This window comes from Phodopus roborovskii, unplaced genomic scaffold, assembly GCF_943737965.1.
Source record: "Phodopus roborovskii unplaced genomic scaffold, PHOROB, whole genome shotgun sequence".
NCBI lineage: Eukaryota > Metazoa > Chordata > Mammalia > Rodentia > Cricetidae > Phodopus > Phodopus roborovskii.
The window spans coordinates 7,280,686-7,307,913 of NW_026126598.1; the positions used below are offsets into that span (position 1 = coordinate 7,280,686).

At 40.6% G+C, this 27,228-nt stretch overlaps 1 protein-coding gene across 5 annotated transcripts in view; it reads right to left on the reverse strand.

Annotated features, from left to right (window-relative positions):
• Auts2 (activator of transcription and developmental regulator AUTS2) overlaps positions 1-27,228 on the reverse strand; it is a 1,043,762-nt gene that overhangs the window by 577,139 nt on the left and 439,395 nt on the right. For all 5 annotated transcript variants that reach the window (XM_051204788.1, XM_051204790.1, XM_051204791.1 and 2 more), the window contains exons 3-4: positions 21,142-21,243; positions 5,292-5,327 (exon numbers count right to left, since the gene is read on the reverse strand). In XM_051204788.1, coding sequence (XP_051060745.1) covers positions 5,292-5,327; positions 21,142-21,243 — 138 coding nt within the window. The remainder of the gene's footprint in view (positions 1-5,291; positions 5,328-21,141; positions 21,244-27,228) is intronic.

Genomic DNA, 27,228 nt, shown 5'->3' on the forward strand with positions numbered 1-27,228 from the left:
CATTTTGAAACATATGGAGACTAACTACTACAGAAAGCCACAACTAGTCAACATACAGAAAACAACTGACCTTGTAGTGCCCAGTCCCAATGGATACAACACAACTCCTGCATCCAAAGCTCAGGACCAACAATGAAGGGGTGAGGGTGGGGGAGAAAGATTGCCAAAGCTGTAGAACCATCAAGTCAGGTAAGATAGTGTCTCCTAGAAATGACAGGGAAGTTTCACTCATGTTGCATTGGCAAATGGCTTCCTAAACAAGACATAAACAAATCAACAAGACTTTATATGACAGTATAGATTACTGCACTAAATGAACAGCTACAATCAATTAAAAATTGCTGAGAGCAAAAGGAGATAAAGAGAGAGACAGAGAATGATAATTAAAACCGCTCCCAGGGATAGCTCCCTAACTGGTTATCAAATACCAAGTGGACAGCCCTAAAAACATATTACAATATATGTACATCTATGTATATATATATATGTATATACATATATGAACATGTATATGTGTGTTTAATATGTTTATATATGTGATATGTATATGAGCATTACTAGTTTCAGCAGATTATATGTTTGTTTTTAAATAAAAACACAATAATAATGAAAGAAAAAGGGGCCATGAACTTAACAGGGAGTGGTAGGGGAGAGATATGGAAAGGTTTGGAGGGAGGAGAGAAATGATGGAGTAACACAATTAAAAATTGGAATCTAAAATTAAACTAATATATTTAACAATTAAATTCTAATAAAAATTAAAAATACAAAGAATTTCACAAATTACAGCAAATCCCCATGGGACTTTTCAAAGGTTAGTAGGTAAAAAACTAAGAACGAGACAAGGAACTTTCTCTTTGGAAAAAAAGGCACAGTTCACCATGCTGCATTGTGTACCTGCTCCCAGAACTATCCTTGCAAAGTAAGCAATGTGCAGAAGAATAGTAAATACACAAAGTCCATCTTAGGAAGTGGAATGCTGTATAATCCATCTTGCCTGTACTATGAGTCATAGGGTATCAGTACACTGGTTTCCTAGAGAACTGAAAGTGTGACAATTAGCAAGCTGGAACTTTAAAGGAAGTAACTGGAGTTAGGGGAGCCAGATCCCAGCTAGAAGGCCAGTGTCCTCAGACATTCAAGACTGTCAGAAGGCTGGGAATTATCCAGAGGACCATACAGGATGTTTCACCTGGTCTAAGAGGGTATTTCGTCCCTTTCACTAGAGTGCATGGGCTCAGCCTAGGAAGTTAGTCACCTGACTACAGCTGCAAGGGTTCCAGCACATACACCAGTTTGGAAGTTTGGGGCTGGAAAGATGAATCAAGAGATAAAGTGTTATTTATAAAAGCAGGGGGCTCTGAATTCACATCAATCACCCATACACAAAAACTAGGCTTGGTGGGGCATGCCTCTAATCCCAGTGCAGGGAAGGCAGAGACAGTGGGAACTTAGCAGCCAGCTAGCCTAGCCAAGCATGAGTGCCAAGTTCAGTGAGAGACCAATCAGAAGTGTTGCCTCTTGCCTGTGGTCACTCTCTCCTGACAGTGGCCACACCTCCTGAGAACACTTTATTTTGGTGTCACAGAGTAACACTAACAGCCTACAACCAATCTCTTAAAACTTGAATTACTGAAAAAAATGTTCCTTAACTGGCCAAACCTCAGCCATATTAAATGTTCTTGATGTGTTTTAAGGATTCTCCCATTGGGAAAACAGGTAAGAAACATTAATAAGATTAAAGAGAACAACTGTCATGCCTAGACAGCCCAGAGAAGAGGTCAGTCCAACATTACCATCACCAGGGGACAGACTAAATGCATCTGCATCTGAAGTCCACCCAGAATGAATGATAGATTAAACAATCAACCAAACACACAATCCCAGGTCCTTCTGAAAACTCTGGAAGGAAATGGCTCTGGATACAAACAGCAAAATCTACTTTGATGTTACTAATTTTTTGAGTGGTGCCCTCTGTCACCACAATACTGCATTGTTTGACACAAACGTTATCTACTCACTTGCTGTATAAAGAAAAGAGGCACTTAGAGGCAGGAGAGAGAACTCAGTGGTTAAAACGGGGCATACTTCCTATGCAGATGTTGCAAGCTCAGTTCTTAGCGCCTACATCACAAATTCACAACACCTGTACCTGGAACTCCAGGAGATCTGGCTCCCTCTTCTGGACTACAACAGGCACTGGCACTGCTGTGTACATTTACCCACACAAAATTAAAAACAATTAAGCCTTTAGGGGAAAAAAAAAAAACCTTAAAGGTATAGTTTATTACTTGCTCTTAGTGAGTTCAGTTCTGAACACATTAATTATGTTATTTTGCTTAAGATTCAGAACTCTATTAGGGGGATGGTAAGGCAGAAACAAAGATATCAAATACCCTGCCCAAGGTCACACAGCTAGTTGCATGGATCACTCTGCCACTCTGTACTTCATTGCACATTATTCAGAGTAAAATTTCAAGTATATGTTTCAGAAGGAAAGATATCCAGAAATGTTTAAATCAAACAGAAAATGTATTCACTGAGCTGACGTTTAAAAAACAAAAAGAAAACCCTATACACACTCCAACAAGTTTCAGATTGCTTGCCAAAAAAGGAAAGAAAAAACCAGCAAATTGATTCCAAGTAGACTATAATTTCATTTATATTTAGAATATGAACTGAGTAGGGGGTGTGTATGTAATGAGTGTGTGTGTGTGTGTGTGTGTGTGTGTGTGTGTGTGTATAACACTCACAATATTCTAAACCTCCCCCAAACGTGCAAAGTTTGTTCCAACCCTTCTCTATTTTGTCTACTTTAAGAATTCTTTGCAATATGCTTATGTAAATAGTGCTCTTCACTGCTGTTCCCATCTTTCAAATCTTCTGCTTTTGCATAGATTGGAAAACTGACAGACCTAAGCAGACATCTTTGGAACACAAAACCAGGAAGGCATAAACAAATAAAACCAGATCAAAAATAAAGACTCCTTTAAAACCTTTCAGTGGAACAGGACAGATGCAGTCAAAGAACTGAGAGACAGGTACAACCAGCTGGCTTGGCCCAAGACTGAGTAGGCATAGGTTCAGACACACTGACCATGTGCACAAATATAAACACCACAATGCATGGATTACAGTAACTGTTTTATGAAATAACAAAACAAATGACGTTTCACCTTCGTTTACTAAAGTCACTACTACAGGACATAGGAGCTAATAGAAGGTTCTGGAGCAAGGAAGGATACTGAGGAAAGGGAGAGTGTTTAAAAAATTGTGGGTTGGTAAGCCCCAAAGATGAGGGACTTTAGCCTTTCCAAACGCAACAATTTATGACTTAATGATAAAAATTATCTCATCTGTAGTGATTTCCCTCCACACACATATACTGACATCCAAATCACAGAGCACAATATAAATAGTATGCTTAGAGAGTGGTCAATAACAGAAGTTGTAAATAGATTTTTTTTCTATTTGAAAGCGTGAAACTCACCAACATGAAAGTTAGTGTCTGCAAGTGAGTATTACATGTGATACTGTTGGAATGACACTTGAAACAGAGCCCGGTTTTGATGAGGGCTTGGCAACTCCACCGAGGATTTCACAGGGTGATAACAGAACAATGCAGTATTGGAAACACATTCTGCAAGGGGCATTTTTATCATAGCTAAGAGTGGAACAGACATCTGGTACTCATCTTCTCCATGTACACTAATAACAAGACAGTTCTTGAGATAAGCAGGGTAAGTCAATTTTACCAAAGCACTTTTACCAAGAAAAAGAAGTTTTAAAGTTGACCAAAGATGTTTGAGCATTAAAAAAAAAATCCCCAACTCCTAATTAAGGATTTGCCAGTTATCAGATTACCATTAGAAAATAAGAATAAGCATTCTTAGAACTAAGGAAGGAAAAATTGAACAAAATGTCCACTCCTGAGATAACATTCTTCTTTCGGGGCAATTATACTGACAATTAAAAAATAGCAATTGACTATTCGGGATGTAAATGAACATGGCAAAGGTGGTGGCTTTGGCTTCATTTCTGAAAAGGAGGTGGGGTGAGGAAAAAGCCTGTTCATGGAGAAATGGCATAACAGCCTCCAGATTTTACTTCCAGCATCTCAACCCACACCCAGCCTGGTGTGAAGAGATGGCAGATGGGACCACGTCTGTTCTTTCGACTGCTGAAGCAAGACACTGGGCACATCCTGCTCCTTCTGTAAACATGAATATTCAGGCCCTGTATGCTAACTGTGCTAACTGCATGATGCTAGTCCAGAGGCATCCTTACCATTCTCCCTGGATGACAGATTAAGAAAAAAAAAAGGGATAGGGGACTGGCCAACCTTAGCAAAGACTCAACATTCATGGAAACAATGCTTTTTTCCATGATTTAACAAATACACAGAGAGAAATGAGTCAGCAGAAGAATATTTAGCATCTTAGAAGGACAAAGCTAAAAGCAGCTGCACTGAATTAGTATTTATTGACCATGTTTGTAGAAGTGCTCAGTCGTGGGTATTGTAGTATCAAGTGTCCCTTCAGAACAAAACCAAGTTCCTGTAAATACTGTAACAAACTGGAACACTGCTATGTTATCTTGTGTAAATAATGCTGGTTTGTAATTCTTCCTCATTTTTATCTTGAAAAGGAATATTGAATCCACAAAGGATAATTTTGTTATAAAAATTTAATGAAGCAACCATTTCTCTTTGAATAAAAGATGGTGTAATATCTCAGAAAAATGTTTTCTCCATTCCCTCCCTTCCCCCAAGGGCACACTATAAGGACCAGAAAGGAGATAATGCACCTGCACTTGACATACGGTGTGGCATATTGATATATACACAGTGTGGTGACACAGAAGCCAGATATGGGTTACCAACTAGAGTGTGAGGGAAACTAAAGGAATGCAGCTTTCCCTCAAAATGGAGGAAGAAAAGTAGTGAATCAAGTCACTTCGCACATCCACGCTCTTCAGAGCACCTTGAAGAAGGTACCTCCATAGGCAATCTGATATCCAGCAAATATGGATTTGCGCTGAATCCTGTTTCCCCAAATTTCCTAAACCTGCTAAGTACCCCACCTGGGCAGGTGCCTCCTGATCCTTAGGGCCCAACAGGTTAAACCCTTTAGAAATAAAACAATTCTCAACGAGAGGGCAGAGATCTGTGTGCTCACAAGGAGCAAGAGGGGTCCCTTAGATGTTATTTGTTCACACTGTAATGAGGATTTGTTATAGCAGTGCGCGGATGGCGACACGAGGCGCGGAGGTGGAAGTGGAGATGGACTTACGAAGTAGCCTGTTCCCAAGCTGGAAGGAGCTGAACTCTGCAGAGAAAGCACAGAGATAGAGTGGAAAAGTCAGTAGCAATTTTTAACACGTTCCCATCCACACAGCTCATTACCAGCCCTTTGTGAGCTTTTCATCCAGACATCACATGCCCGAGTGTGAGGCCCCTTGTCATCTGCTACTGATACACAGAACGGGTTGCTTAATTTTCCCCTTTATATCTCTCAACGACTCAGAGATGCTAACGTGCTATTTACTGGATTCTGAGCTTCTGCGGTGGACGTAATTGCCAATTTATTTGACAGGCAGCTGGGTAATGAATTAATGATGGCATTTCGCCCTGCACTGAGACTAAACAGGCACGTGGCAGCCTGCCTCCCTGACTTCCTGACATTCAAGGCCTGGGTCTCAAGCTATTTGGTTTTGTGGCCGCTGAGAGGCAGGCAAGAGGAAAAAGCCCAGACTGACTTGAAAATAAAAAGCCCAAAGGGTTTGGATGACTTTTTGGTATATGACCTACTTGCCAATTTATTCCCTGAAGGCTTTGGTTAATACACACTTGGCACTGTGCAAAAATTAGACATTTTGTAAACATAATTAGCTGACTAAAACACAGCAAAGAATCCATGGGCAGAGGGAAGCAGTTTTTGTCTCAATGGTATCAATTCAGACTGCCACATCTCTGACACAGTGAACCACTCAAAATCAATAAATCTGAACTGAAATCGGGGTATCATGTACTTGGGGGAAAAGAAGCCAAACTATGAATATTGAAGTTATTTGTATATATTACTATTATCCATATGTATATATGTATGTCTATGAATTTATGTGTACTATGCATGTAGGTACCCTGAAGAGACCAAAAGATATTGGAACCCTGGACTTGAAGTTATAGGTATTTGTGAGCTTCCTGATGTGAATGCTGGGAACCAAACTTGAGTCCTCTACAAGGGGAGTGAATTATTTAAACCAATTAGTTATTTCTCTGGACCTCACTTTGCCTCACTTTTGCGAGACAGGTTCTCATGTAGCCTAGGCTTGCCCTAGATTCCTGAGGGGTGAAATTACCCTCAGTATACCCTAAGTATACCCTTATACTCATTTATGTAATGTTAGTGATCAAATGGAGAACTTCCTATATGTTAGGCAACTATTCAATCAACTAAAGTATTTGCCCAACCCCCTACCCAGGCTTTAGACAAGGTCTCTGTGTAGTCTGTATGATTAAGAAAAGTATTGATCCTCCTGCTTCCATCTCCTGAGTGATGGTACAACAGGAAGGTGCTACCAAACCTGGTTTACACGCTGGAGACTGAACCCAGGGTCTCGTGCATGCCAGGCAAGTATTCTACAAAGGAAGCTATAGACACAAGCCTGGATCTTTTCTTTTGTGTGTATATGCTCTTTTGAAAAACCTGTCTTATTTATTTAATTTTTGTCACCCTCTTTGTGACCAAGGGAGGCACCAAATAAGCTTGAAATGAAAATAACCTGATGTCAAGTCAGTCTTTCCATCATACCTTAGCAGCTTTGCCGTAGGGGTGCCATCACCTCCACAGAGAGGCCAGATCTCCCACCTGATTCAAAATCATTAACTTTAGCTGTTCTACTCACACATCCAATCTCCTACTCTTTAAACAACAGGCATGAGGAGACATGTGCCAACATATCATGTCTTGTACCCGAGATGCAATGCAGAAATATTGGTTGAAATGATGTATATATAAATGGATGGATTACTTAAAGTAGAAGAGGCTAAGGTGACTGTGACAATTCTAACATCAGATATGATTTCTGTTGATTATGAACTGAGAAGCTGTATGAGTTACTTTGTTAATTTGTTTATTCATTTATTGTTCTTCAAAACAGGTTTCTCTGTATAGCTTTGGCTGTCCTGGAACTCGTTCTGTAGACCAGGCTGGCCTCCGACTCACAGAGAAACACCCAACCCTGCCTGCATCCAGAGTGCTGGGATTAGCCACCACCGACCAGCCCAGTTACTCTTCTTATTGCTGTGACAAATCACTTGAGAAAATCAACTTAAAGAAAGGAAGGTGCAGTTTGGATCACAGTTTGAGGATAATGTTTATCATGACAGCAGAAGTCAAAAGTTGCTTCTTATGGGCCAGGAAATGATGGAACATGCCTTTAATTCCAGCACTCAAGAGGATGAAGAAGGAAGACCTCTTGTGAGTTTAAGGTCTCAGAGCAAGTTCCAGGACAGCTAGAGATGTTACACACAGAAACCCTACCTTGAAAAGCCAACCCACCAAAAAAAGTTGCTCAACACAACACATTGCGCTATCAGTCACAAAGCAGAGAGCAGACAGGAAGTATGAGGGACCTATACAATACCAAGGCCCACCCCTTTAGTAACTCTTCCTCTAGAGAAAGGCTCTACCTCCTAAAGGTTCCACAGTCTCCCAAAATAGCACCACTAGCTGTAGACCAAGTATTCAAACACATGGGCCTGTGGGGGAACATTGCACATTCAAACAGTAACAGAAGGGGATATGACTTCCTGACCAGTATGCTTCACAGAATTTCTGAAGCAAAGTTTCCTCATCTTGGTGTTTCCTACAAGCTCAGAGGTATGAGTCACCATGTATACCATGTTCAATCTGTGACAAATCTTTCTGCAAAGCTAACAAGATCTCTGTGGTTAAGGTCTTCCAGAGGGCCTGAGTTCAGTTCCCATCACCCATATCAGGTGACTCATAAACCACCTGGAACTCCAGCTCCAGTGGATACAAGGACCTCTTCTGGTTTTCCTGGGCACCTGTATACCTGTTGCATGCACACACATGTAGATGTAAATGAAGAGAAAAATCAATAAACAAAAAAACCTTTCTGTGTTCTTGATTCAATAAGCATGGGAGGGAGGGATGGAGAGAGGGAGGTTAAGAAGAACGAGAGAGAAGAAGAGAGGGAGGAGGAGAGGGAGGGAGAGAGAGAAAGAGAGAGAGAAGGAGGAAGCAAAAGGGGGCAGGGAGGGAGAATTAGTTCAATCCACCCATCCACCCATCCACCCACTGTAGTCATGGAGACTGCTCTTACCAGTGGCTGACCATGTGACAATGTCACCTATTTTCTGCATCCCCAGTTCTTGTTACACCAGGTAAAGGCAGAAGCCAAGTTAGGTTTCTACCAGCCTGGAGTCCCGCCTCTAGGTAACAAACTCATCTTGGGATGAATGACAGAGATGCAAGGGGATTTGTTGATCTCATTCATCTTGCCTCCCGAAAATGTTTTATCCCAGAAGGAGAAGGATCACTCCAAACAGGGCTTCCTGCCCCCCCACCAAATCATCATGTTGTGTACCAAAGCAAATTACATCCTTGAGGTCTAAGCAAGCTCTGATATGCTCATTTTGCATATATATTGTGCATTACTTGGGGAGCGGGTGGAGAGGAGGGCTTTGTTGTGCATGTTTGCTCTGGCCATTGTTTATGCAGGTCTGACTGAATGAGGGAACAGTGGGTATCATTTCAATTTCTGATGTCAACATCAAATTACTTATTTAATTTCATGCCCGGTGAAGCATTGTATAGCTACACGCGGAATCATTTCAGTTCATTTGTTATGCTGTGCTTTCGCAGCGATTGGCTTGCCTTCCAACTGACAGCTTTAATTACGACATGAATTTGATTGCACTGCTGAGGAATTAACATAATGCAACAAAGCATTTAAGCACCCTGCCTTATCACCCAGCTTCCACACACATGGGTACACACACACTGATAGACACGGGAAACAAGAGATGCTGGAACATCCTGTATATGAAAGGTGTACTGGAGTGAGCTTCAGAGTCGACAAAAGGCACACATGGAGAATCGCATCAGGGGTTATCTGCAATTGCCAATGAACTAAGCATACCATTTTCATTAATATTTTATTATTTGTTTATTTGTTTTTTATTTATGAATAACAGGGCTTTATTGTATCCCAAGCTGATCGGGAAAATGTTGTGTAGCTGATTAACTTAAATTTTTTTTAAATTCAAGTTTTATTTTTAAGTTGTGAGTTTGTGTGTGTGTGTGTGTGTGTGTGTGTGTGTGTGTGTGTAGTGGTGTGTATAGGGGTGTACAGTGCCCACAGAGGCCAAAAGAGGGCATGAGATCTCCTGGAGCTGGAATAACAGGTAGTTGTAAGCAACCCAAATGAATGCTGGGAATTTAACTCGGGTGCCCTGTAAGAGTAATGAGTGCTGTTAACCACTGAGCCATCTCTCAGCCCCCTTAAACTTCTCTTCCATGCTCCAGTGCATGCTTGCCTGTGGTAATTTGTGCATGTACATGTGTGAGGAGTTACAAATCTATATGAGTTGGGCACTGGAGAACTGATACCAGGTCCTCATGCTTACATGACAAATGATTTATGGACTGAGACATTTCTTCAAGCTCAACCTTGAATTCCTTCCCCTCCTGCCCCTATCTCATCAGTGTTAGATACACAAGCACGGGACACATGTGTTATGTTTAATCAGTGCTGAGGATAGAACCTAGTTCTTTGTGCATACTAGGCCCGCCCCTGAAACCTTATGACTATCAAAACCCTTCAAGTGCATCCTTAGCAAACAGGCATATTATCCCCAGACAGCTAAGAGTATCATCATGAATAGATTGCTGGCATTTGCTGAAACCTGCACACTCTAGTCCACAACCATATATTTGGGAGGTGTCTTGATTCTTTTACTATAAAAATTTCAAGTATTGTCATGTTGGAACATAGTTTGCAGTGTCTTAAATCTGTCTTCCCGGGACACAGTCACTTATGTCTAACTCTGGAATAAACTATTTCCTATTCCTTTTAAGACCTTTTTCTTTCTTAATAAACACTAGCAATTCCATGTATCTCTGACTTCTTGCCATCTTAAAGGCTCAGAAAAATGTCTTGGCTATCTATGTTTATTTGAGTTCCAACCTAAATCTTAGCTGAAATTATTTGAAAACTTAAATGATTTTCCAAGTCAGAAATTACATAAGTGGCTCTCAAACCTTCAAGCCACAGACAACAATTGTGCTACAAAATAATGTTAGGAAACAGTGTTTCCATAGCTAGAAATGTGTTGGGAATTGCTCACTGACAGAAGGCACTGCCTCATCTTGTTATAAGAGATCAGACAGATCCCAAAGTGATGTTGATTTTTACTTTCTATATTCTTCCACACAATTAATTTTTTCACATTTATTTATTTACTCACATGTACCTACCAATTTGTGTGTGGGGGCATGAGTGTGCCATGACTTTCATGTGGAGGACAGAGGGCAATTTCCAGTTCCCATTCTACCATATGTGTTCTGGGAATCGAACTTAGGTCCCTAGGCATTGCAGCAAATACCCTTACACTCTGAGTCATCTCTGTGGTGACTTCTAATATGAAGAAGGTGGCTACCACCATTCAGGGAATAGACATAGGTCTGGAGACTAGGGCATAGTCTTGTTGGAATTAGATAGCAAAAGTGCTCTAAACTCGAGGGGGGAAAAATCTAAGGCCAATTCAAATCTGAAAAACTAAATCAGTCATGGTGACTGAAGAGGATAAAGGAGGCAGTTAAAAGGTTTGAGGCAAGCCTGGGCAACACTGTGTTGGGGTCATTATACAAGGCTATCCATTGAGCAAAGCAGTCACCGCTTCACGAATTCAGCAATATTCCAATTGCAAATATTCAACATCTGGGCTTGTTGAGTGTCTTCCACAGTAGGATGTTTAAGGAGAGTCATGGAACCCTCACCAGGCGCTTCTTTCAATCAGCTGTGTGCAACTGTGCCCTAAGTGTCTGGCTTTAGGAAAGGCCTAAAGTATATCAGCTGGGAAACACTAAGAAAGGGGGTTCTATCTATGCAGTCTTCAAGTAGTTACCATCCATGCTGGATGTAGACACTCTAGAGTACCTACTTTATGGCCATCCATCGTTTTTCCCATAACCCATCACTCACTGTTCTGTAAGAAAGCCTAATAAACTCACTGGTTTCCCAGAGTGAACCTGGGTAGAAACATACATTCATTTATAGTTGGGACCTTAGGAGAAGGGATGGATTTGTGTGTAGGTGCGGGCTCTCTGCTATAGAAGAAACTTTAACATCAGAAGTAGTGGCACACTCCTGTAAAACCAGCACTTGGGAGGCAGATCAATGCTTTAAGACCAGCCTGGTCTACATACTGAGGTCTAGGCCAATCAGGTGTACGAAGAAATGTGCTCTCAAAAAAGAACAGGAAAATGGAGAGAGAGAAAAAAGAAAAGCCCCTCCCCCCTCCATTTTTAAAAGCCAGCTGTGTATTTTATGTCCATAGATCAAAAGACACATTTAAATTTCTTTTTCCTTTAAATAAAGTTATGTTTCCTTCATTTCATAATGATGCAGATAAACAGCATTCATAAAGCTCTGAGCTACATAAGACCATCTCAAAAGCAAAACCAAAACAATCTTTGTAATATTACCTAAAATACCCATGTTTGAGCAAAAATTCCCCATTAACTAAATGAAAAGGGCTTTGTTCTCATTTCTCCAAAATTCAACAATTCATTCACATTTCTAATGAAGTAGGTAGGAAAGGAATTTTGCATGAGACTGGGAAGGCGGGGGAAGAAGCATGTCAGTGGAAGAGAAGGGGAGGAGGACCGGACTATCTGGCAGGCCATTTCTGGGCTCCTTAAGATAGCTCCTGTTTAGACTGGTCTTGTCATCTTGCTGGGGAAAGGAGTGTGGGTATGTCTCTCTGTTTGCCACCAGACACTGCCCCAGCAATGTCTGCAAATTATCTTGTTACTCTGAACTGGACAAGCTCCTTGGGCATCCTTAGGAACATTTTCTGCCTCAGTCTCCTGCCACCACAGGCCACGAGACAGTAATGGGATACACGGCTGAAGCAGTTTCCAGGAGAAAGGAAGCTACCCGTAAAAGTAGATATCCATTAAGTACTTATTCTCATCTCCTCTCTGCTTCCAACCTGCCTTTTTCTAAATCTCTGTCACGAAGCAGTCTTCAAAGCTGATCATTCAACTCATGAAGTTAATGTTTCTGTTTTAACAGCTTACTGACAACAGGGGATTTCAAAATTGATTATCCAGACTGGCTTTAGCTCAGCAGCTACGCTGACAATGCAACAAAATTGATTATCCATCTGTAGTGGCTTAAATGAGAACCATCCCCCATAGGATCCAGAATTTGAACACTTGGCCCCCAGGTGGTGCTGCTGTTTGGGGAGGTTTAGGAGTTCTGGCCTTGCTAAGGAAGTATGTCACTAAGGGTGAACCTTGAGAGCTTAAAGCCATGCCCTACTTCCAGTTAGTGAGCTCTCAGCCCCACGACTGACATGCTTCTCTGACATGATGGACTTCTATCCCTGTGGAATTTTAAGTCCAAGCAAGCCCTTCCTTCTATAAACTGCCTTGGTCAGTTTATAGACTGAAAAGTAACTAATGCACCATCTAAAATAGATTTGCCCCGTCTAATACAGATCTACACAGAGGATAACACTACTGTTAAGATTTTACAAATACAAGATGGATGTGTAGACTTCACCCCCAGGTAGGCATGCATAGTCTTCTTTGGGCATCTTTTTCTTTCTTTCTTTTCTTTTCTTTTCTTTTTTTTTTTTCTTTTCTTTTCTTTTTTTTTTTTTTTGAGACATGGTTTCTCTGTAGTTTTAGAGCCTGTCCTGGAACTAGCTCTGCAGACCAGGCTGGCCTCGAACTCACAGAGATCTGCCTGCCTCTGCCTCCTGAGTGCTGGGACTAAAGGCTTGTGCCACCAATGTCCGGCTAACTTTGGGCTTCTTTAACCTGAATATTTTTTTATATCTTTGCAAATCACCAAGAATATATGACATCCTGTCTTCCGAACTTAATGCTATGCTGTTCTCTATTGAGAGTGAAGAATGGCCTTAGTCACGATACACCCAGGAAAGATCACATACAATATTCATTCATAAATTATTTTCTGTAGTTTTAAAAATATTTATCATTATTTTTGATTAAACCGGTATGTGGATATACATAGTACATGAATGCAGGCACCTACAAAGTTCACAGTTCAGATAGCTCGGAGCCACCAGACACGAGTACTGGGACCTCAACTCAGGTCCTCTGGAAGGACAGGAGGTCTATTAATTGTTGGGCAATCGCTATGGATTTTTGTTTGTTTTGTTTCAATGACAATAAAAACATCTGAATATCATCACTTATATAGGAATTGGTGCTTTGGTGATAAGATTCTATAAACTGACCAAGACATAGACAATGCTTTTATCAGGGAAAATCAACCATGAAGGCACTGGAATGGGGCATGTGGCTCAGGCGGCAGAGTTCTTGACTAGCACAGATGAAGCTTTAGGCTCCTTAGTACTGCATAAAGGAAGCATGGTGGTACACGCCTAGCCCTCAGGAAGCAGAGAGGCAGGAGAGCAAGGAGTTCAAGGTCAGCATTTAACACATAAGTTCAGGGTCAACTTGGACTATCCTGTCTCACAAAACAAAAATGAAGTAACAACTTGAAAGGAAAGCATGAGAAATGCCATGAGACTTTCAACATCAAATCTGCAGTCCTACTATACACATTCCTCTTCAAGCTCTCACTTATTCTCTCTCAGAAAACTTCTGCCTTTCCATGACTCAACTCTCAATCCTACGTTCAGTATTTCAAGGCCCAGATCTGAACTATTATTATCCAGGGCCATGATTCTTTGTTTTGTAAGGATCCTCCATTTTGGCTGAATTTTGATTATTCCTTGAACATTGGTCCCAAAACTAATGGGACCTGGATCTCTAGATTCTTGCCTCCCCACATCAAAGCTAGTCCAGACAGCAATACCCGCTATGGGCTACTCAACTCAAACACATTTCTTTTTTGTGAAGGACAATATTTACTTATTATGTATACAGGGTTCTGCCTGCATACCAGAAGAGGGCACCAGGTTTCATTATAAATGGTTGTGAGCCACCATGTGGTTGTTGGGATCTCTGTAAGAGCAGCAAGTACTCTTAATCTCTGAGCCATTTCTCCAGCCCATATGGCACACCTCTGAAAGCTCTTAGAATGAACTCTCATTCTGCCACATGGGCCTAAGCTCTTTGTAGAGCCCCTTCCATTGTCTGCTTGTCTATGAATTAACTAATAAACCTCTTACCCCAAAAGAACAATCTGCCTCAGTGTCCCCCTTGGAGAGAAAACCTAAAATTTTTAAGCAACTGTTTTCACATCATAAAGTACATTTTTAAATAACAAGCTATCAGACATTGAAAAGTGTCCATGAACCCTGCCCCACATGCCCATCCCCAAACTTCAGAATAAGACTCCAGATGATTAACTTTCTTTGTTAACTTGACCAAGCAATGGGATGCCCAGACATCTGATCAAACATTATTAACATGTTCCTTAGAGGAGTTTCTGGTTTAAATCTACAGAACACTCAGGAAAGCAGACAGTCCTAATGTAGATGGACTATATTGAATCTCAGGCCTCAGAAAACTGGAGGACTGACCTCCTTAGCTAAGGCCAGAGCATTATTTCCACCTGATGTCAGAAGCAAGGAAACTCACTGAATTTGAGGCAGGCCAACCTTCCAAGGAGAATCTCACCTCTAGCTCACCCGGTCTCTGGTCACCAGCTATAGATCTTGGGGCTTCTCAACCTGACTTGTAAGTAAACCCATTCTGTATGGGAAAGCTGTTTGCTGGCTCTGTTCTCATTTGCATCTGAATCTCTGGTGAATGCACATCCATACAATGATCCTGCCCAACTGCAGGATCTCTGTTCTATTTGTAGCAGATGCTCATGATCTGTTATCCTAGACTTTATTCCAGTTACTTAAATTTCCAAGTTCAATCCCCAAGTTTTGACAACTTCCTCAATTATAAAATTTTGTATAAATCAGAAGCGATACTTCCCCCTTGAATAATTCCTCATGAATATTTATATGTTCAATTATTTCCCTTAACTTTTTCCTTAGTGACTAATCTGTACAACTCATGAAGTCTCCTTGATGAAGACAATCTCAAAGTCCTGTGGCCAATTATACCCTCCTTGACAACATGGTTTGGGAAAACTTAATATAGAAAACCCAAGCCCACTGGGTTGTTCAAGCTTTGCCCATGAGTCAAATCTTCCAACTACATCAAGTTTTTGGGGGCTTTCTCTCCCTTATTCTTCTTTGCATGCTAATTTTAAAAAGGCAAAACTAGAACAATAGGACATCTTGATTAGCCTCACCTGAGAGTAAGACTCCATTGTCTAAGCATCTACAAATACAACCAAGGAGAGTGAATGACAGAAGGGAATTTTTATCTTAGTTGAAAACTCTGTAATGATAATGCTGACTAAAAGGAAACTTCTGGCAACATTCAGTATATGAGCAAATAGGTAACATACTCTTTCCAGAATATAGCTCTTCTTTCATATAAAAAGAATACAGGTGCCCTCTGAGTCAAAAGAGGATACACTTATCTCCTAGAGCTGAAGCAAGGTAGGTTGTAAAGATGAAAGGATGCTGTAAATAAAATGTGGTCCTCTGCAAGGGCAGTGTATGTTCATAACCTCTGAGCTGTCTTCAGGCCCCTCATTTTGGTTTTGATTTGCATCAAAGGACTTTCAGGATCTTCTCACACGTTTAGCAGCTCTTTGGAATTCTCCTTTGCACACATAGCTGTTCTAGTTCGCAGCATAATTTAACATAGGCTGTCCTTTTACTGTTGATATACAGGAAAACTTTGCATACTTTGCATAACAAACACTTAATAGTTATGTGATTTTATTGTCCTTTCCATTTCATGATCACTCCCTTTGAGGTACAAAAGTTCATTATCTATTTGGCTCTTGCTGCTCATGCTTTTGGTGTCATACTTTTTAAACATTTATTTTATATGCATTGGTCTGAAGGTGTCAGATCCCCTGCAACTGGAGTTATGGACGGTTGTCAGCTGCCATGTGGGTGCTGGGCATCTAATCTGGGTCTTCTGGAAGAGCAGCCAAAGTTCTTGACCTCTGAGACATCTCTCCAGCGCTTGTGTCAAACTTTTAACAACCCAATGGGGAAATCACAGCTTGTGAAGATTTCTCTATTTTCTTCTAAGTATTCCATGATTTCAGCTTCTAGGTTTGTGTTCACTGATCCATTTTGAGTTCTCTTTTGACCATTTTGTGAGGAGGCTGGAATTTATTGCTGTGAAAGTTACAGCAGGTAAAAAGGGCAAAAACATCCAACCACCATTGAAATCAGTGTCTAACATAAATTAACCAGGCTTCTATCTGTGAAGATAACCATTCTCAACCTGTGGGTCATGACCCCTTGGTGGGGGGGGACACAACACTTTCACAAAGGTCAGGGATACCCTGCACATCAGATATTTACATTAGGATTCATGACAGTAGTAAAATTACAATCATGAATCAGCAACAAAAATAATGTTATGTTTGGAAGTTACCAAACATGAGGAACTATATTAAAGGGCTGTAGCAGTAGGGAAGGTTGAGAACCACTGATCTAAGCCATAACTGAAGTCTGACTAGATAACCCTGGAATACTTCCAGAGTCAATAAGACCTTATACTAAATGTACAAGGTGGGTATGGGAAGAAATGCCGGCCAGAACTTGGAGGGCTGAGGCAGGAGGATCAGTGGCTCAGGCTATTCTTGACTAAAAGCAAATTTTAAGCTAGCCTGTATTAAAAGACACAAAAATAAACATGAACAAATCACATAATAAAATCTCAAAAGAGTTAAATAAGCATTAAGTATTTAGAATTTAGGTCAGCATAGTACTTATCATTTTATGATTGTACAATTCTATCATAAAACTAATGAAACTCATCAAAAAACTAGCCTTCTTACGTGTAGAATTATACTCACAGGAAAAGGTAATACTCTTTATTTAATAACATATTAAGGAATACTATAAAAATAATAGCTTTGCTTGATACCAATAATTCTTCTAAGAATTCAAAGTTCCACACACCAAACAACAAATTTTCCTTGGAAGTGTAGGGAAAAAAGTTGTGTCTTGGTGTTGTCTACTTTGGTTGACACAGGGAAATGTAACATTATCATTTAGTCATTTACATCACTGTAAAAAAAAAAGTATCATCTCATGGATTGTATCAGGGTGATGGAACTGGTAATATGGAATGGGGTATAGTAATATATTATCATACAAAACAGGTATCACTATATGGAATGGGTCAGAGCAACATAGTATTATCGGAAGGAGTGGGTCAGTATGGTGATTTGAAGAAGGATCATATATATGAATGCTCAGTCACTACAGGGTGGAATTCTTTGAGAGGATTAGAATGAATAGGAGGAAGTGTGTCACTTCAGGTGGGATCTGAGGTTTCAAACGCCTATGGTGGGTCCTGTGTCTATCACTCTATCTCTGCTTCTGGATCAACATAGCTTTCAGCTACTTCTCTAGTATCATGCTGGCTTGCTGAAATGATAATACTCTAAGTGTATGTATGAGTGTGTGTGTGTACATATGCATATATACATATATGTATATATGTATATGCATATGTTGATGATGGCTCAGTAGATAAAGGTGCTCACTGTCACACCTGAGGACCTGAGTACTATTCCTGGCACTCAGAGTAAAAGGAAATAGACAACTCCCCCAGGCTGTCCTTTGACCTCCATGCATAAGCCATGTAATGTGCAACCCATATACACATAGGTACTTTGACACACAAAATGTAATACAAATTATATATATGCATTACTTCCTGCTTATAACATTTAATGCCAAAAGTATGATGTCTCTTTTTCCTTGAAGAGAAACCAGTAGTATTTTCTCTGCAACATACCACCTTGTTCATAATGACTGTTGCTTTAGAGTGAATGAAGAGAGGCGAACTCGATTTGCTAAAGGACTATTTACACATATAATATCCATCATATCTCTACTGCTTTGTAATGCTTGAGACTCAAAACTTCTCTCCTTTATACCTCCCCCACACACTTCTTGCACCTAACTCTACTAACATTGCTTCTTGACATCATTAATAAAGATTTATCTCTATTGAGCAAGTGTTTCAGGACAGCTTCTGAGTGTTTCTCATAGGGGGCAAAGATTGGACATGAACAGTGCTAATATGACAAGTGAAGAAAGGAGGCAACAAAGTCTACAGCAGCCGGCCTGATACAGACAACCAGATCCAGGAGGACCAAGAGAATCCTAAGATGGATTTCAGGAGAAGTAGTGGGTATTACTACAGTAGCCTCAGGCTACAGAAACTTTGGACCCTACATCTCCTTTCCTTTGAAACATAAATGTCAGCTTTGGCATTCCTAAGATTTTACATAACCTCACAAAAAGGTGAAGGTAACTGGGCTTTGTTCTAAATTCTACCCAGGAGGAGATAGAAGGGGTTATTATCCTATTAATGAGATAATCTACTTTCCCTTCCCAGAAGCAGCCTCTTGGTACAGCCACTGTCTGCCCATTTTCCTAAGTTAGGACTCAAAAACCATAACTTTAGTTTTACTTTCCTTGATCCCCTTTCCGGGGTACTGGCCAAAGGCTCAGCATGCTTTCCCTGGGTTTTCACTGTTTCTCTGAAGTCTCTGTCTCCTTTATCCATGTGGTTGCTTGCAAACTGCATGGCTTTCTGTCTTCTCTGCCCTTCCCCTTCTCCTAACAGTATAAAGGCCTGCCTGGCAGGAATCAATGTCTGCTAACAAGACACTTGTGTTCCCCTCTTAGGTCATCAAAATATTGAAAGAATGGACACTTAGAGATTAGGATTTCCCCAGGAATCCCCTTCTGGGATTGGAAAATCCTATAAAGCCCTCAGGGTAGCTAGAGGAGGAACTTGAAAAGAGATTGACAGGTGACCTTGCAGGAGAGACCTAGAGAAATGGCAAAAGAAAGACTACATCTGGATAGACTGCTTGATGATGTATTTCTTGCCTTCTATCTAAAACTTACCTTTAAGGATTCTGGGGAAATGCTGGTTCTCTTTTACCCACTGTGACTACATTGAATAAAGCTCCTTATTCTGATTTCCATTACTAATCTGGCTCTATTAATTAACTTAACTAAAGATAAATGACTGAACCTGGTTTGTTAAATCACAGGCCTTGACCCCTGAGTCTGGTTCCAGCAGCAGCGGAAGAGATTTACATATTGTCTCTGATACTGTTTTTCTCTTAAAGTCTAATAAAATAGTCCTTGAGATGCTTTTTGATTCCCTGTCTAACTTCTTTTATTAAGGAGACTATGAGCCCAAAAAAGAGAGGTCTGTTTCCCGGGTACCACTGGGGACTGGAAGGGATCTGGCCTGCAGGTGCCTAGGGGCCAGGTCTACAGGAGAAGAGCCAGATCCAGGATCTCAGCTATTTTTTTTCAAGGTTTTACTAATTGAAATCTGTTAGGAAATGTATTAATAATTCCCACTCTTGCCAAGATAGGCATCTACCCTTTCTCAATAGATATCCCATTCTAACAGGAGAAAGCAAAAAAGAGATTGTTACAGGATTTGAAGATATAAATTACTGTGGGCCATAGTATAGCTACATGATGTCATCTTGTAGGTATGGTACTCCCTGACTGCTGTTCTGATAAAATATTACCAGTTCTTTTGGTTTTATTTATTTAGTGAATTTATTTAGTCTAAGTCAGTGAGCTTCACACAGAGTGGTAGTTTGAAAGAAAATGGCCACCAAAAGGAGTGACACTATTAGGAGGTGGCCTTGTTGGAGTAAGTGTATGGAGGCAGGCTTTGAAGTCTCGTATGCGCTTAAGATACTGCCCAGTGTCTCAGACCACTTCCTGTTTCCTGCAAGCCAAGATGTAGAACTCTCAGCTACCATTCCAGCACCATGTCTGCCTGAACCCCGCCTCCCATGGCCCATCATGATGATAATGGACTAAACTTTGAACTGTAAATGAGCCACCACAATTAAATATTTTCTAAGAGTTGCCATGGTCATGGTATCTCTTTACATCGATAGAAACCCTAAGACATACAGTATGTGCAAGTGGAGGTCAGAGAAAAAACTTCAGGAATTTCTTTTTCCATCCTGTCAATTCTGAAAATCAAACTTATTTCTTTAGCCTTGCTAGCAAGCACCCTTACTGCTGATCCATTTCGCTGGTCCATTTCTGGTTTCTTAGGGAAAATAGTCACACTTTCATTATATATTTTTCTATGTTTATGTGGTCTGTTTATAGGTACATATGTCTATGTATGTTCCCAGTAGTGGGTATGGACAATGACTCTGACAGTGGTTATGTTCCTCAATTATTCATGTATTTATTTTTATTTTATGTGTATGGGTATAGGGGTGTTTCACCACGGAAGCTAGGATCCCCTTAAACTATAGTTTCAGATGATTGTGATCTGCCATGTGGGTGCTGGGAGTTAAACCCAGGTCCTCTGGAAAAGCAGGCAATGCTATTAGCCACTGAGTCATCTCTCTAGCTCCTAATCTCTATTCACTGAGGCAAAGTTTCCCACTAAACCCTGCACTGGCTGTTGTGGCTATATGAAGGAGACAGCTTGTTGCAGGGATTCACTGTCTCTACCTCCTAAGATCTGAGATTACAGATACGATTCTATGTACGATTCTATGACCACCTGGCATTTACTTGGGTTCTGGGAATCTGAATTTTGATTTCAGGTTTGTACACATGCCCCTTTTACTAGCCATCTCTGAAACCCCGTAATTTGTTAAAACACATTTTAGGTCAACATACATTTTTGGAATGACAAAATAACCAAAAGACACAAACACAGATACCAAGAAAGCATGCTTAACAATGCTCCCACAAATAAACCATCTGAAGGGAGGGCATGATCCTTGCGCCAAGAGTGTACAGTGGTCCAGGACTTGTCGGATGCATTTGGAACTTACATCGCTGAGCCTCTCTCGAGAACTGCTCCGGTGGAAACCTTTGGATTCTCCGCTAGCGCTTTCGCTGTCACTGTCCCTGCAGCTGTTCTGTCCTGGCTTGAGCTGAAGGTAACAGAGAAAAGCAAAACAGGATAAAGTCAGAGGTATGCGAGCGCACACACACACATGCACACACACACACACACACACACACACACACTGTCTTTGAGCTTCTTTAACATCCTATTGCTGTTTTGATCTTTTTTTTGGGGGGGGGAGCTGATTGACCGGGAACTCGATGTGTATCTAAGGGTGACTGTCAACTTTGGAGATCCTACACCCATCTTCTAATTATTAGGATTAAAGGCATCAGGCATTATCATACCCAGGGTTATGCAGTACTAACTGAACCTTGAGGCCTTGTGCATACTAGGCAAGCATTTTACAGATTAAGTCCCATTCCCAGACTTCTGGCATGACAGACTGACCAGACTTCAGACTTCACTTTGGTTCATCTCACTCCCAGATGGAGCATTCTTGCCTGCAACTCCTCAACAAAGCCATTTTTATTATTTCCTTCTACACACCCTCAACTTTTCCAGGAAGTAGTCTTTAATGAAGCTAAAAAAAATAGAGTTAATTATATTTTCTTTCCTCCTAAGCCCTTTAAGGACTGATGTTTTATCCTACACTAATTTACTAATTCTGACCTAAATAAGATACAAGCTGTATGAATGTACAGCAGAGCATACAGAGCAGAGAATAATGCCTTTTCAAATGTTCACTGTATTGTGGGTTTTTTGTTTTTGTTTTTGTTTTTCAAGACAGGGTTTCTCTGTATTGTTTTGGAGCTTGTCCTGGAACTAGCTTTGTAGAACAGGCTGGCCTTCAATTCACAGAGACCCACCTGCCTCTGCCTCCTGAGTGATGGGACTAAAGGTGTGCACCACCAACATCCAGCTCACTTTTTCACTCTTTATAAAGCAAGCTTTTGGGGGCTGGGATGTGGCTCAGGAAGGAGGACATACTATCACATCTTTGAATGTGAGATCTTATCAAATGAACTTCATCTCAAGCCCTGCTCATTACAATGCACTTAAAAGAGTCTTATACATTTATTGATTTGAGTATATGTACATGAGGGAGGTGGTACACATGCCAAAATGTATTTATAGAGACCAGAGGATAACTTGTGGGAGTCAGTTCTCTCCATCAACCTGGTGGGTCCCAGGAATGAAACACAAGTCATCATGCTTGATGAAAAATGACTTTAGCAGCTGAGCCCCCTCACCCAATTAATTTTCAAGTGCAAGAAATCAGTGTTGTTGCCACAGTCACACTGAACGTCAAACCTGCAAGTGGAACATATGTTCTAATACATAAGCAACACCAGAACTCTCATTCTTGACTGGCAATATATATAGTTCACTCACAGAATAAGTGCACAAAATCCTGAGTTTCATCTTCTGCAATGTAGAAACCCTACATGGTAACACACATACCTGCAACCCCAGTGCTGGGGAAGTGGAGGCAGGGCTATTGGTAGTTCAAGGTCATCCTTGCTACACAGTGAGTTCAAGGTCAGCCTGGCATACATGAGGCCCTATCTTAAAAGCAAGACAAGACAAGATGTATTATTTAACTGATTATCTCACAATGTACAAGCAGAAACAACTTCAATTGTGGATGAAGAAAGAGCAAATGATGAACACAGAGTTAGGTCAAAATCTAGGACCCAAACTCATGATTCTATTGCTTTTTGCCCCTTGGTTCAATGCTCAGTCCCCAGTGAGAGGTTCACACAGAACACACAGGCAGCATTCTACAGTGCATTACCATTCCCTCCTTATTTCAGTATGTCTATTTCAGTATGTCTTTCGAAGATTCAATTCCCAGAATCCACATGGTAGGAGAGAACCTATTCCTGCAAGTTGTCCTCCAACCACCATATATACACAAGCTTGATCACAAAGAAATAACTGGAATTAAAAAAAAAAAAAAGTATGGAGGAATATTTCTTATACACAACTAGCTTAATGAAACCTGGACATTGCACCTAGCCCCTCTTACATGCTTCTTCATGAAAGGGAAATGGTTTTTATAACAAGGCCCACAACAGAATTCAGAGGCGCAGATGTCAATTATCTGATTAAATGCTGATCAGGGCTGAGGGAAGAACCCAAGGAGGAAGGCAAGGAATCAGCTTGCTTGCATTCCCCAGGCCCTGACAGCAAACACACTTAAGTGAATTCTATTTGGAGAGACATACATAAAATCTGCCCCCCTTCTCCGGCTACCCCTCTTCCCTCCAAAGCCCAGCTCAAGTTTAAAGGAAACTTAGGATTTTAAGCTGTCAGCCAGCTCAATATTTCAAAGACACGGGCTGACTATCCTAAGCACTAAAGCTAAACCACAAGATTTCAAGGAAGACATGCTCATTCCTAATCCCACGAATATATTTTCAAACTGGTATTTTCAGCTGCAACCAACGGATCATTTGTGGGTAGCATAAGTAGCTGAGAAGTTGTAATCCTTTACCTGCAATTCCCAGCTATTACCTACAAGCAGGAGACAACACAAAGGCCAGGTGTGAGCTTAAGCATTTAAAGACCTGAGAAAAATCAATCCAGTTGCATTGATTTGTCCCAGCATCCACGGTGGCCAGCATTAGAAAGTGCTTGCTGTAACACAGGCAGTGAGAAATCTGACTGGCAAGCTTTACATTCTTATGATTGTGTTTACATGAAAACTTCCATAGCCCATTCTCTAATTTCACTGGAAGCAACTGAATTAGACCAAACCAAACAGAGTGAGGGAGTAAGTATCTGGCATGGGTAGTGGTAATTCTATCAACAGAATTATCTTTTATAAAACATAACACGCCAAGTTTTCTTTTCATTAGATTTCATTGTGGAAAATAGGTTCTCTGTATTCTGGAACTGTGATCTCAGGAGAGTGTCAACTGTTATTAATGGCTGAATGGTTAATCTTGATTGTCAACTTGATGGGATTTAGACTTGCCTAGGAGACAAACTTCTGGGCATGTCTGTAAGCAAGTTTCTAGACTGGGTTAATTGAGGTAGGAGGCACCACAATGAATACAGGCAACACAAGTCATGGGATGAATAAAAATGAGAACATGAGGGAGCTAGTGTGATAGCTCAGCTGTTAGAGTGTTTGCCCTGCAGACATGAGGACCTGAGTTTTGATCCCAAGCATCTAAGAAGAAAGCCAAGGGTGGGGGCATGCCTTTCTAATCCCAGTGCTGGGGCACAGAGACAGGAAGATCACTAGGGTTTACTGGTTGATCAGTCTTGCCAAATCAGCAGATTCTGGGTTCAGTGAGAAAAGGAGAGGAAAGAAGAAAACTCGGGATACGGTTTTGGTGATGTGCCCACATGTGACTTGAACTCCACTATCTCTCAGAAACTGAAAATTTAAAAACTGCTTCTATTTGCCCAACACATACATGATTCAATAGATAAAGCAGTTCAATGGATTTCAGAGTGTTGAAAAGACAGCTGGTTAATAAAATAAGGAGAGGAAAATAAGCCAAGACCCATTTCACTGTACAGTTGTGAACATAAGCAATCAGGCAGTCAGAGCTATCTGACTGATTCTGACATTCTACCAGCAGAATGCAGGTAGGGCAGAAGTTCTGTCACACATTAGGGGTCACAAAAGCACAGGACAGAAAGTACACAACTCCCTTAACAAGTATGACGCAGAAACACAGCTGTCATCTCAAAGGGGATAAGATATACTTCATTCTAGAGCCAAATATAAGTGAACAAAGACTGCAAACACAGACTTAGGTTACCTGGAATTCAATGTTCCAATATGGCAACACTTTGATCAAGACTTTATAGTAAGAGAACAAAGCAGGTCATAAATCAGAGGAACAGTCATATAGACGGGTTAGAGAAAAGCAGAAAAATTTCTACTATAGGCCTCAGATGCAATCTGAATGGGTTCTTAGTCTTGATTGATAGAAACCAGAGGTATGTTGGTACATTCCAAAGGATTTACCTAATGTTCACAAAGATGTTAGAGATGACACAGATGTAGAGGGGAGCAGCAAAGGGCTATTAAGGAGCCTAAAGATAGCCCAGGGAGATTTGGATCTGGACTTGTGACATTGCAAACTCTCCACATCACTTAAGTTCTAATCATTAATCAGACGGTTGCAGATGGTTCAGTGGAAGATGCAGTTCTCGGGCACTTTCCTTACACAAGGGAAATCAAGATAAACAAAGGAGCTGAAGAGACAGGTAAGACACTTCAGCCAGTTGCCATGGATGGAGTTTACTTTGCACTTAATCTTCATGGAATATTGCTAAACTAGGAAATAATTAAGACTGGCTAAGTTCTGATATTAAAAAAATTGTTGCTTATATTTTGGTATCCTGGAAGAAGGCACATTTGCAACATTTATGGATGGAATACCTGTATGTCTGAGCTGCAATTCTCAAACACACTGGGAGGTAAAGAGAATAGGATCTCCGGATGGAGAACATACATATGAAACAAGAGTATCTAGGACTTTGGTTTTGGAGTTGTATCGTGAGGTTTCACTGTCGTCTCATCTTCAGTACTGAGTTTGTGAGTGTGTGAGTTTGTGTGTACTCTGAAACAAAGTCTTCAACTCACTATGTAACCAAGGAGGACACTGAACTCCTGAACCTCCAGCCTACACATCACACGGCCTGGAATTAAAGATGTGCACCATAGTGCCTGACTTTTAAAATGATATATTATATAATTTAAAAGCTTTATATAATGACAAGTCTTTTAAAATCTAGTATAATCATAAAGTGTACACATTAACTAATTGTATATCATTGTTTTAAAGATTTTTTTTTTACCATCATGTGCATGTATGTGTGTCTACTGGTATGTCTGTACATGAGAATGTGGGTATCCATAGAGGTGAGAGAGGGCAACAGATCCTCTGGAGCTGAAGCAACAAGCAGCCATGACCACCTAATATGAATGCTGGGCACTGAAATTCAGTCCTCTGGAAGGGTAGCAGGCATTATTAACTCCTGAGTCATCTCTCCAGCCCCACATCACTTTTAATTGAAAAAATCAAGAATATATAGAAATTGTTCTGATATAAAATACTTGGGTTGACAGCGATCAAAAATTTTATGATATGAATGTTGACACAAAGTTCCTTTCCAACTTGCCATAGTTTTGGGACTGAGCTCATTTCAGATCAGATCAAAACTAAAAATTTCATTGCAGTGAGGGTTCCTCCTTCTTCCACAGCCATCTTTGAAAATTATACTGTATTCAGCTCATCATCACTGAAGAATTATCTCTTTGATGGAAAGCTGTATCACGTCTGTACAGACAGAGCACAATTAGTATTTTTTTTTAAAATATTGAAGACATTTCATAGATGGAGGTGAAAATGTAGTTTCTAGAATATTTTGGATGCTTTGTTACAGACTTGCAGCTCCCCAAAATACATACAAAGACCCAGTCCTCAGTACTTCTGAGGATGACTGTATTCACTGGAGTAATCAAGTTCAAAGAAGACTACTGCAGTGGCACTCAGTGCTATCAGTACATCTTCCAAGTTTCAATTTTTGGGGATTTAATTATCAGTTCAATACTTTGGAAAAGCAATGTTATGATCTGAATGACAAATGGCAATCACAATCTCTCACATTTGAACACTTGGTTACCACCTGGATGCACTATTTGAGGATAGTATGGAACCATGAAGAAGGAAGCACATCACTGAGGTCTGGCCTTAAGGCTTTATAGCAACCCCTCACTTCCTATTCTCTTTTCCTGTTTCCTGTATGCAGGTGAAACGTGATCTCTCTGCTTCATGCTCCTGCAGTCACGTCTTCTCCATCATTATGGATCCTATCTTCCTCTGGTACTATAATCCAAAATGAACCATTTACTCCTTAAGCTGCAATTTTGTTCTTGGTATCTTATCACAGCAATGGTAAAATAACTACTAATACAGGTGTTTAGGTAACAAGGGCTCTTCACGAATGGACTAACTTCACCATATCCGATTGATACAGTTAACTGCTGGCATGGGTATGTGGCAACCTCCACTCCTCTAACCCTCTCTCTCTACCTGGT